Source organism: Hydra vulgaris, chromosome 15 (genome assembly GCF_038396675.1).
Source record: "Hydra vulgaris chromosome 15, alternate assembly HydraT2T_AEP".
Lineage (NCBI taxonomy): Eukaryota > Metazoa > Cnidaria > Hydrozoa > Anthoathecata > Hydridae > Hydra > Hydra vulgaris.
Genome location: NC_088934.1, coordinates 4,062,489 through 4,075,562, shown reverse-complemented (window position 1 = coordinate 4,075,562; position 13,074 = coordinate 4,062,489). Strand labels below are relative to the sequence as shown.

Here is a 13,074-nt window from a genome sequence, read left to right as displayed (position 1 = left end):
AATGTTAACAACAATACTTATATTAATAAATATATTCCATATTATAATAGTAGCAATAATAATAGTAATAATAATTTTGATAAATATTAAAACTAAATATTAAACAAAAAGTAATAATGATATGAATAATAAGCCACTGTCATGTATATGATAACACTTGGCTCAGTGTGGGATTTATGTATTGTGGATATATTATTCGTTTGCCACAAAATAAAAAGTCAAAAAACTTTTAATCTTTTTTGGAAATACAATAGAAAGTCTTGGAAATTTCACATGTCGTCACTTAAGGTCCGTAAATAAAACTAAACTTTCATGCGTTTTTAATTTTTTAAACGTAGATACATTGGAAATATACAGCAAATGCGGAGATTTGCGTTCTATAAAAAAACTATTTACCAAACTAAAACGTAAACTAATTGTTTTTAAACAAATATTTTAAAATATATTAATTGTAATCGAAGAATAATTTCTTGCTTTATTTTTTACGTATAATAAATTCATATTGTCGTATCAGCATGAGCTCAAAAAAACTTGGAAGACCTGCGAAGGTTTTAAACAAAACTCGTATTAATAGTGGAAGATTTGCTGGAAAAGCTTCTGATTTACCCGTGAGTGATCTACCAACTTACAAACAGCTCATTCAATACGGTTACAAGATTGAGAAAGAATTAATTAATGAACTCTGTATCAATCGTGACGAAAGTCAATAGTGACTTGCGAAAAATTTGGTATAGAGTTAATCCAAATCTACTTCTGATAAAAGATAAACCATTAAAAAATAAAATATCCAGAACATTTAAAAAAGTACCTGCAGAACGAATTCAATCTAAAAACCATAAGTCCAGTATAAGCTGGCTAGAAAAGAAACTGGAAACGTTGTTTGATTTGTCTGCTTGCCGGTGCGATCTCCCAATTATTGATGACTGTAAAGATAGGTAAATATATATATGTAAACATTTTTTAGTACAATTTGTTTAATGTTAAGTGAAAAAGATTTTATAAGGTTTGATGAAAATTTACTATCCTATTCCCCTCGCCTTCTACTAAGGTATTAAGGTAAAGTCTTTATCCATAAACTAAAGAATGTAAGCCTATATAATAAATAATTTCTATATTGTCTTGATTTTATAGTAAAGTAATATACATTTAGACAAATCGGCTGTCGGAAAAGCGACTGCACAATGAAACACATAGTTTGTCTCTGTGAGGAAAGCAGAAAGGTATATCATGCAATTTTTATCAACATTTACTGTTAGAATTGATAAATATGGAGGGTTGGATAAAAAAAAGCCGCAAGTCATTTTAGCATTTACTGCTTATTTACGAAGTTATGGTCAAATGATTAGTGATCATGAAATTTGATTTATTTTATTCGCTTTAAATTTTAATACTTTTAAATCTTAAAATACTTGACTTATTTTAGGTCCCCGTTATGGAAAGAGAATATTTAAAGGATCAAAGATACAAGAAAGGACCAAAAGGAAGTTGGCAGTTAGGCAACGTGGACCAAGTGGAGGCAACTAGGGTTGCCAAAATGTATATTAGACAGGAAAAAGAGGCCACTAGAGAGCTAATTAGACAGAGAAGTCTTCAAACAACATCAAAACTCGAGTCAGACGGTAATTTTAGTGCTGGATCTTCAAGTTTAGATACAGCTGAAAGTGAAGAATTTGAGGAGCAAATCATAAGTGAAAGAAATTACACAGACTTATCTAATTTAGCCAAGGCTGCAATAAGGTATGAAGTAAGTGATGCTGCTGCAGCTGCAATAGCAACAGCTGTGTTAATTGACTACGGAATAGTAAATGAGAGTAAAAAATCTCAGATAGTAACGGAATATAAGATTTTTTGTGAAAAGGTACGAGTGGCTAATTCAATTGACACAAAGCATCGTCAAGAAGTTTCACAAATAAAAGTAATTGGTGTTGATCGCAAGAAAGACAAAAATTCATTAGTTTATGTGATGAAATACAAGAGTAATGGGGACCCTTTCTTTTATCGAACTACCAAAGAAGAACATCACCTCACTTTTACTAGTGAAAATGACCCTTTCTCTGGAAATTATCTAACTCATACTATAATAGAAAATGGTAAAGGTAGTACTATGGCTTCAGCAACGTTAAATGTGCTTTCTGAATATGATAGTATTTAAAGCTTGGAAGCGATTGTTCTTGACAATACAAGTTCTAACACTGGCGTAGATAATGGTTTAGTTGTCAAAGTAGAAAAGTTTTTGAATCGTAGCATTCATTTAGTTGGTTGTTTACTTCACCAGGGTGGGCTACCTCTTCCTCATGTTATATCTGAAATAGATGGAAAAACTAATGATCCTAAAAAGTATAAGGGCCCTATTGGTGAACAAGCGTCTGATACATTCATGCATGAAAAGCCATTGGTTCAGTTTGTTCCTATTGATTCCGAGATAGAGTTATATGTAAAGCCCAACATTGTTGGCGATCTGAGTACGGACCTGCGTAAACTTTATGAGTATTGCACTGGAATAGCTAAAGGTTCCATTTCTGTCAAGTATGCTAACAGGAAACCTGGTCCAGTCTGTCATGCACGCAGGTTAACTCTTGCTTTGAGAATTATGATGGTTTATACAAGAACCGAGATACCTACACATGATTTAAACTGCATAACAAAGTACATAATACAAGTTTACTGTCCTATGTGGTTTGCCGTTAAAAGGTCAGCGCATTACAAAGATGCACCAAGGCTTCTCCATAAAACAATTCAATTAGTCAAGAAACAGGATAGCAGAATTCAAATTATTGTATTGAAAAATCTTCAGGGTAACTCCTGCTGCTGCTGTCAAGAAAACTTTCTTTATGCTATGCTGCTAGACGATGAAAAAGTTGTAAGAGATCGTGCTCTTAATCAAATCTTGAAGATTAGATTATCCAGGGAAACAAATCCAGATTTCAAACCTAAAATCAAAGCTAAGACAGTTATGACCTTAAACTTCAATGCTGATGTTTGGACCGACTTAATTGAGGTTTCTTCAATACAAATTGAACCTCCTACGTCAACTTTTGTATCTTCAAATGAATTACTATAAGCTATTCAAGCAGGCAATAAATTTTCTCTAACTGATTTGCCAAACAATTCTCAGTCGGTGGAAAGAGCTGTAAAACTCATATTTGAAGCTTCTAAAAAGGTTTATGGGCGGGTAAAGAGACATAACTTCATTCTGGCTAAAAACCGAAGTAGAGCCGAAAACAAGAGAAACGTGAAAAAGTCAGAATATCGTGTAATTATCTCAGAGTAATTTTACAAACTTGTTTTTACAACAATTTTACAAACTTGTTACAAATGTAATATATTGTATTTAATGTATATAAATGTGAGTTTAATGTTCTCTTTTATGAAAAGGCATTCCTAAAATGTATTATAACTTCAAGCTTGGTGTTACTTTTATTGTTAATGGTCTATAAAAACGTTGAAGCAAGGGTGTTATGTATATAAATACCTATGTAAACTCAAAAGACCTAACCAGAGCTAGCGCAAACAGATAGTAAATAAGGGTGTGGGGTAGTGACTTTAGCTAACTTAAAAACAAAAAAAATAGGTACTTGATCTCTGATCGTTGTCGAATAATATTATAATTAAAAGCTCACTAGCTTTAATAAGTTCATTGTTCGGGGAGGAGTGTCATACACCCATTTTTTAGACTCTAGCCCCAATAATTTTCCAACATCGATAGTTTTAAAGAAACTTTAGTTTCAATCGACTTGAAAACTTATATTTCATAAATATCTGCGACGGAAACTTTTTACAAACCCTGCCTCGTTTTCACATGGCGTTAGCCGATGAGATTTCATAAAACATTGTGAAAACGAGGCGTGACATGTAAAAAGTTTCCGTCGCAGATATTTTTGAAAAATAAGGTTTTTCAAAATATTAAATTCTTTTAAATATTTGAAAAAACACACCAATAGCTAAAAACTTTAAAATGATTTCCCAAAATGATTATAGCTCCAAATTGAATAATTTTTTCGGATTTATGTTTATATTAATGGCTTACATAAATCCCAAAGTGAGCCCAATATGATTTGGAAAAAAAAGTATGTTTAGACAGTGGCTTAATGAATAATACTAAAACAATGTTATTATAATATTTATATTACATAAAATAACACCAAAATTAATAATAATAACTTACAATGAGCCCAACATTTTACAAACAGTATCTCTCCAAAAAGAAGGCATAAAGACTGGTTTTAGTAATATAGTTTAGTGATTTAAAGTGAAGAGGTAAATTATTCCATGATTTTATGCATTGGTTTATGATTTATTGCCGTACTTAACTGAACAATGATTTGGAATAAATAGTTTAAAGTTACTAAAAGATGGAAGATAATAACAGGAACTTTTTATAGCGGTAAAGAAATAACAGATTGAGAGAGGTAGGGTAACTTGTGCATGATTCCAGACAAATAGACAATTTAATAGATGAACAAGAGCATGTAATTTAATAATTTTGGACAGAAAGTAAAGGATGTTAGAATTAAAACAATGTTCTTGAAAGTATATTATTTTAAATGTCTTGTTTTTAGATTAGATATTCCTAAAAAATTATTGGTTGATAAGTAGTTTATAGGGTATTATATTAGTATACATATTAAAATGTTTGAGAACTGAAATTTGAGAAATATGTTTGAGAAATAAAATTTATATTAGATAAAAGTAATATGCTTTTTACTATTACTATATATTTATCTTTAGAAAATTATATTGCTGATTTAATACAGTTTTATTGTGCTAATTGGTCATATGATTCAGTGTTATCAATGTTACACATATTAGAAAATCATGCTATTCCATTTTTAAAAAAAATGGGGTGATGGGTTTGGATACTACAGACAAGGAGGCGAATCCATTCATTACGAGTTTAAAGGTCTTAAAAAGTATTCTTAAATCACACGATCAAAAATTAACCCTATAAACAAAAAGCTTAAACCGACCATAAGAAAAAGAATATATTGCAACTATAAATTATTAAAAAAGAAAGTCCAAATAATGTAAAAATATATATGTAAGAGATTAAAGTATTAGACAAAAAATAAAAAAAACAGAGAAGCAAGATATAAAATTTACTAAAAACATTTTTTTCTTTGTAGGTTGCATACTTGCTGTACTATAATTGATATTTAATAATAACAATTACTATCATTATCAACACTATCTAGCAGTAGCAGGTTATGAATTTTATGTGCCGGATCTACAGCCCCACTTACTCCAGCGCTGTATACTATATCAGTGTATAATATCATGCTAACAGATAATACTTTTTTTTCCCTTACCCATCCCTGTTTATTAAATAATTATATTTATCTTGGCTTATTTCCAAATATTTTAAAGAATTGGTCAGTATATAATTTATTTTCCTGATTTGATGAGTAGTTCCCTAATAGTCGTAAACTTATTGCTTGTTATTTATTGATTTTAAAATGAATCATGTGCCTTTAATTTTTGGGTTATCAATTTTACACCAGTTATTGAAAACCCTGGGGAAAGAACTTTGAAATTGAAAACTTTGTTATTTTGAACATTTTAAATTTTCTATTTCGTAGCACTTGAAAAATAGGCAAGGGATCGTCTATGAAGTGCGTACGCTCGGAGAGGGGTCAGCAAATAGCAAATATGAGATGATGGGGCGGGGGGCAGTAGGTCAATTATAAAAGTATGGAGACACTAAATTAAAAAAAATATCATAAAATGTTGGGTTGGTAGGTTAAAAGTGTAGGTATTTTTAGGGAGGTATTGGGTACTCAAAAAAGCAATGGCAAAATGCGGGAGGAAGGGGTGGGGAGACTACTTTTAACTGCAACGGCCTCAACTTTTGAGGTTTGCTCAGATCTTAAGTTCCTTACTCTTAAGTACTAGTTTTTAGAAATTAAACATTTTAGTTATGATATTAGATTCATTATTATCACGACTAAACGCTGTTAAAACTCTTAGGTAATGTATATACATTTTCTGCATCAAATTAATATGTAATGTTTTAAAAATATTTACATTACAAATGTTAAATGAATGTTTTTCGTAATTTAAGCAAGTGTCGGTATTTCCCCTGTCACCGGGGTAATTGCGACACCACTTTGGGGTAATACCGACATTAGTAATTAGTAAGACTATTATTTTACCAAACATGTTTTATTGTTACATAGAGTAAATAAACGTAGTATATAATTGATAATAACAAAGTAAGACAGGTAAACTCTTTAAGAGACAAAAAAAACCTTTATCAAATCGAAGATTAATGAGTAGGGCAAAAGTCACAAATATAGTTTTCAGGGGAATCACCGCTACAATCTGCATGCGCTTATTTTCCACAATAGACACAACGATACCAGAGTTCAGTTTTTTTTCCATATTCACCACAGACTAGACACATCTCAGTGTCCTTTGAAAATAAATCAATTCCGTCGTCAAGCTTGTCATCATCACATAGTTTAGTTTCATCAATATCTTCTTCAGAAGTTGGTTCTTCAAAAGAAATTTGTCTACGACACCTCTTCTTTGTTATTTTTCTTTTAGCTGCGGACTTGTTTTTAGGATGGGTGTTCATTTTAGTTTTCACGATTTTTCCAACATTGCTAGACCTATTCTTCAAGAGTTTAAGTTTGACTTTAGGTATCACCTTTGGGTTGTCCATAAGTTTTTCTAGTCTAAGGTTGGCTTTTACATCTTTAGTTTCTTTTTTCTTTTTAGCTTATTCCAAAACTGGTTTCATAGGGGTTCCTGTCATGATTATGGAATGTTGCTTTCTGTTACTGTATAATATAAAAAAATTCGTTGCTAGGGGTGTTGCTTAGGAAAAATTATAACTTCGTTACAAAACTTACAATTTTAGAGTATTTGAAATATAATTTATTATAATGATTGGTATATATTCGGAATGTAGAATGTTTGAAATTTCAGAATTTGTAATTTTTGAAAAAATGATTTTTTCGATTTTTTCTAGTATAGGACCACCTTAAATACTTTATAAATATTGGGGCAATACCGACACCTGTCGGCATTGCCCCAATATTTATTGCCTCGTGTGTCGCATTTCCCCGGTCTATCATATGACTTATCTTCATATGACTTTTTGAATACTTTCAATACAATAAAATCTAGCAAGAGTTTAGGTCATTTTATTAGATAACCATGATCTGGTTTTGGTGCAGAAATTAGCTGATATTGAAAATACTCGTTCAGCATCGGTAGATGTTGGCTTGATTGAACAAATAGTATTAAGTTTTTTTCAATTTTTTGATTCCTTTTCCAGCATTGCAAAATAATGTAAATTTTTTGTTTTATATTTTTAATGTAAAAATTGCAGGGAGTACCACAAGAAGTACCACAGGAAGTACCACAGGAAGTACCACAAGTACCACGTCTATTTGTAATTCTCTTGATATCGAAATTTGTATAACCCTTTCCAGTTCTTTTCTATAGTCATTTCTTTTTCTTCAGCAGAAACAATTTCATTATTATTTTCTGTTTTGTTAAAAATATTAGAAAAAAATACTTTGTAACATTTCGTTTGCCGAGTATAATTTTTTAATGGAATATATATATATATATATATATATATATATATATATATATATATATATATATATATATATATATATATATATATATATATATATATACTTTAAAAAAATGCACTTTTAACAAGGCTGCTTTAACAAGGCCATTGGAAGAGAAGAGATGAAGGTAAAGATGCGAGATAACGATTAACAGATGACTTAAATGAAACAAATGTAAATTTTTAAATTATTTAAATGAAATCATATAAATCAGGAATACAAGATGTAGGGAGCGAATTCCGAAGAACTGATGTTCAAGGAAAAAGACTATACGAAAAAGAACTTTTGGAGTTCTTAGGAACAGTTACAGTAGCGAGTAACGCGAGAATGAATTTTAATAGATGGCACAAGAGACGCTAGCTCTTTAGAGCAGCGTCCATTATAGTATTTACAGAAAAGAGAAAACAAACATTACGACAACGTGACAATGGTTGAAGGTTGGCTGCAATATGCGATGAATTATTTAATAATTTCAGTAGATTCATAAAATTCTTTTTTGTGCGTTCAGCAGTTCTTCTTTTCAAGTTTTCCATTAACGTTTTACTTATTTTATTGTCAACATTACAAAGTTTATTCATCATAAACTCGATTATTTATCATAAACTCGATTACATCGAGTTATATAGTATATAGTTATACATAGTTTTTACGTCTAGTTTAGCTTTAAAGAATGTGCTTCTTCTTGCCCATGTTTGATCTTGTCTTGCAAAGTATGATTTCTAAAATAATATATCGTTATGGTAAAAAGCTCGTATAAATAATATTAATAATAACAAAGTTACCGTTAAAATAGCCAAGGCACAAATAAAAATTAATTAAATAGAGAAAAAGGAAACCCCTTTCTTATGATCAAATTTAAAAAAAAATAATTGTTAGAAACTTAAATGAATTTAAGGACTTCACCAGGAACTTATGTTCCTTTTGACAGTCACTCCATAATTTAGATCTTCGATAAGATATACAAAATTCTGAAAGTTTATTATATCTCCGAGGCAATTAATAGTTTTTTTTTTTTTATTTGATCTTAGATTATACTTTTCATTTAGGTTTATTTCAAACTTATTGTTGAAAAGAAAGAAGCACAACCTGACGCAACAATAAGAAGCACAACTTGACGCAACAACTCTAAAAAAAAAAGTTTAAGTTTTCTTACTGAGATTTAACTAGACCAACAAAGTCAGATGCAGAACAAGATCCGAATTCTCACTAATCCAAGATTATACTTATTATTATTTTGTTCTAGCACCATGCAAGTTGGTATTTAACATAGCGTTTCATCCAAATATTTGTCTACTCGGCAAGTGTAATACTAAATCTTACGTTACTCTTCAGCTTTTTAATTAATATTGTACTTAGTTAAGCATTTTTTCTTTCATAACTTCTACAAAGAAGTCCCATGACATCGGATTTGTTTTTTGGCAAATGTTTGGTACATTTAACTATTGACTTTCGTAAAAAATTAGATCTCGTAATTACTATTATTGAAACTTCATCGACTACAACTGATTTCACAATTTCTTGTTCAAAATCAAACACGTTTTTTATTTTTTTTATCACTGGCTCACAATTATCACCAATTTTATGATTTAATTCCGTTAATTGTTTTTATGTGGTTAATCATTGCAGTTTATCATTGTGAATCCATCGCTTTTGAAAATATTTGTTTTGCATATTTTACATTCTCCTTTTTCATTAGAAATTTGGTTAAAATGTTCCTATTTTTTTGATGTTTTTTTGGAACTCATCTATATGTTTTAAAATAAGAGGCTTTAATTTTGAAAGGAAAAATTTTAACTAACTGAAAAAATTATTTACCCTTCTGTTATGTCGGTACAAATAAACTTTAAATGTTTATTAAAACAAATATTGAACGAGATTCACTTCAAAAACGATTCGCTCCTAAAAATAGTTGAAGAAATAAAAAAAAATTTAAAAAGCAATTCTCTTGATTGCCAACGAATTTTAAAAAAAAGTTTAACAAATATCTGTAAAATACAAATGATGTTTTATAGAAAGTCATTATAGGGGAGACCGGGGAGACTTTTTGAGCTTATTTAATAACTATTGCATTTTTTCAAAGTTTTCAAAGTTTATTTTATTGCTAAACTATAATATTAATATTTTGACATTATGACTTTTTTTTTAATTTTTTGGTTTTCCATGTTTAAAACTATTTTAAAAATGCTAGTCAAGTGTCCGAAGTCACCCCACGCATGCAGGGTGACTTTAGACGTGTACCCACACCCACGCATGCAGGGTGACTTTAGACGTGTACAGAGGAAATTATGGACATCAAATAAATAAGTACGCAATTTCAACAATGATAGTTTATTTCATTTATAAATTAATGCAATTATTACTCATCCAAATTGCACTTAAAATAAATCCTGTCCTTAAAACGATACATCACGACACATCAAAATTATCAGCTTAGCGGTCATTAAATCGATCGTCATCAAGGTTTTATGTACTCAGGTTGTAAGTATTATTGTTAAATAAGTATTATTGTTATGTACTCAGATTATAAGTATTATTGTTAAAAACTTTTCTTAAAGTCAGTTGTTACATCAACATTTACAGGGTTATTCAAAATTATAATCACTTGTATTGTACTTGTGTTGTATTGTACTTGTATTGTACTTGTATTGTATTGTACAAAATTATAATCACTTGTATTGTACTTGTATCAAAATTATAATCACTTGTATTCAAAATTATAATCACATCTATTCAAAATTATAATCACTTGTATTCAAAATTATAATCACATGTATTCAATATTACAATCGCCTTAAAATTCATGAAAATTTTATTACTTCCGTGATGGTAAGAAAAGCAAGAAAGCAAGTAACGAAAGAAATTTATAATATGGTTATAAATATGCAAGAAAGCAAAAAATATACTATCAAACAGATTTCAAATACGTAAATCTCTGCACCAGGGCGGTTGGAAAAATAATTAAAAAATATGAAGATGGAGTTGCGTTTGTATCATCTGGTGAAAAACTTAAAGCAACTTGTCTTAATAAAAGAAGAGTTTTTGATCCAATTGAACAACTATTATACAATTCCATTTTAATTGATAATTCAATAACACAAAATGAGTTAAAAACTCTCATACATGATGTAAATGGTGTTAAAATATCACAACCATCTATATCAAGAGAAATTAAAAAGATAGGGATGAGTCGAAAAAGACTTTGATTCTTTGATTCCAATTGAAAGAAATGATATAGAAAAAATCAACGCAAGAGTTATCTATGCAGCCGAGATATCAAGAATCGGGAATAAAAATCTCGTGTTTCTTGATGAAACTGGTTTTAATCAGCATACGAAAAGAAGATATGGTTATTCACCTCTGAATATAAAAGCCTTTGTTGCTGTTCCAGCAAATAAATCGGTTAATAAAAGTTTAATATGTGCTATTGATTATAATGGGATCATTGGTTATAAATATAGAACAGGCTCTTATAATGGAACTGAATTTATTAATTTTATTTCAGTGTTGGCTCCATATTTCGCATCGCACCCGAATAGCATTTTAATTATGGATAATGCCAGAATTCATAAAACTCATGAAGTTCAAAGAGTATTAAGTTCTTTTAATATTCCATTTAAATTTATTGTGCCTTATTCTCCTGAATTGAATCCAATTGAGGAATTTTTTTCAATGTTTAAATCAAGATATTGTGCAATACGAAGAGCAAATCCAACATTAACAATTGAACAATGCTTAGATTTGGTGGCATCATCTGATAATGATTATTCATTACAATGCCATCGATTTTATGAAAATATGAAAAGATGGGTTGAAAAGGCTCAAAACGGTGAACAATTCATTTAATTAAATAAATAATATAATTTTATTTAAAATTTTATTAAGTTTTTAATAAAAATTGTCAATAATTTTGAATATATGTGACTATAATTTTGAATACAAGTGATTATAATTTTGAATAGATCTGATTATAATTTTGAATAGATCTGATTATAATTTTGAATAGATGCGATTATAATTTTGAATACAAGTGATTATAATTTTGAATACAAGTGATTATAATTTTGAATAACCCTGTATTAAATCAATATTCTGATGTTTAGTCTTTTCGATAAGGTCAAAGAGTTTTTATTCGCTAACACCGTGATTAGCAGTTTAGAAATTTTTTGTTTAAACATCTTTTACGGCTTCTTTTAACTTTTCAGGTGAAAATGTACGCTTAGTTTTTTTTTATAGTTTCTAGTCATCTTTTGATTAGCTGTGATAAAAATGGTAATATAACTTAAATATGTTAAATATGTTAAATATGTTAAACTTCTTTGTCTAGTTCTACTCTTTAGTTTAGCGCTATTATTTTTAATTACGTTCACTCAAGAATTCCTTCGTTTAGAAATAAACTATAAGGAAATTATGGTGTTGCAATCATCAGAGCCGCCGAGAGCCGTCACGCCGCACAGCACCTTATTAACGCCCTTGTTTATATAAAAACGGCTGTCATCCATGGAACATGCATTAAATAGTGAGCAGCTTTTGTCTTGGGGCATTCTTGTCACCCGATGATGGGCCAGTCATGGCATCGATCGTGTGCCATGCATGGAGCAAGCAGGGCAAGTTTGCTGGGGTCTAAACTAAATAAAATTGCCTTCTACTTAAAAACAGTGACGGATCCATCATTTTTTATGTTAGAGATAGCTAACTTCCTGATATGAAACTCCTAACATTTGTATGTTTATACTTATGTTAAATAATGATGCTTTGCAAATAAATTGCGATTATTGGAGGCTGGAAACAAAAAAGCCCTTAAATTATATTCCCCCTCCCACCCCAAACGTGAGAGGCAACAAGTTGATAAAATATTTTTTGTACATTTTTCAGCTAGATTTATATACATCGATAAACTTTAAGTTTTTTAGTATTATCTGACAGCTTTGTTGTTTTATAAAGTCTATCAGACTTTAAGCTTAGGAAGCCTAGAAAAAACTTTTCGACTTTTTTTGTGACGATCATAACGCATCAATTCGATAAATATTTATATTTTTTGGAGTACAATGTTGTAAAAAAAAAGTTGCATTATGTTTAATTTTGCCTTAAGTCAAACTTAGAAGATAAAGTGATTTTTTTTATAACTTTTTTGCTTAAAAATATTCTTGAATAGTTAAAAAAAAAGTTTATTGAGGTCAATAGGTGTCTTCATAATTTTTTGTTCTTTTTTTCCTTTTTCTCGCGGAATCGCCATACTTTGTATATATAAGGTACATTTAATTTCACTAAGAGATATCGGCGTTTACGCAAAACTAAAATCTATCGTTTTTAATGTGAAAGTTTCACTTTAACTATGCGTAAACGCCGAACATGAGCGATACTGTTAACGTAAACAATATTGTAGTTTCACAGTGAAACTACAACATCGTTTGCGTTTAACGAATATTGGGTTAGAAATTTATATTTGAATGCCTTATAAAATTTAAATTAAAAAAAAAAAGTTAACAGA

The 13,074-nt window shown here is 29.6% G+C and overlaps 2 protein-coding genes across 2 annotated transcripts; both read left to right on the top strand.

Moving 5' to 3' along the window:
* The first annotated feature begins 424 nt into the window (after positions 1–424).
* On the top strand, positions 425–3,353 carry LOC136091526 (uncharacterized). The gene is made up of 2 exons (XM_065819186.1): positions 425–935; positions 1,151–3,353. The coding sequence occupies exon 2, from the start codon at positions 1,433–1,435 to the stop codon at positions 2,150–2,152; it is 720 nt and encodes a 239-aa protein (XP_065675258.1). The 5' UTR covers positions 425–935; positions 1,151–1,432; the 3' UTR covers positions 2,153–3,353.
* Positions 3,354–7,781: 4,428 nt separating this feature from the next.
* LOC136091693 (uncharacterized) lies at positions 7,782–11,429 on the top strand. Its single transcript, XM_065819401.1, has 2 exons — positions 7,782–7,902; positions 10,852–11,429. Exons 1-2 carry the CDS (start codon positions 7,782–7,784, stop codon positions 11,427–11,429), a joined length of 699 nt encoding a protein of 232 aa, XP_065675473.1.
* Positions 11,430–13,074: the final 1,645 nt, after the last annotated feature.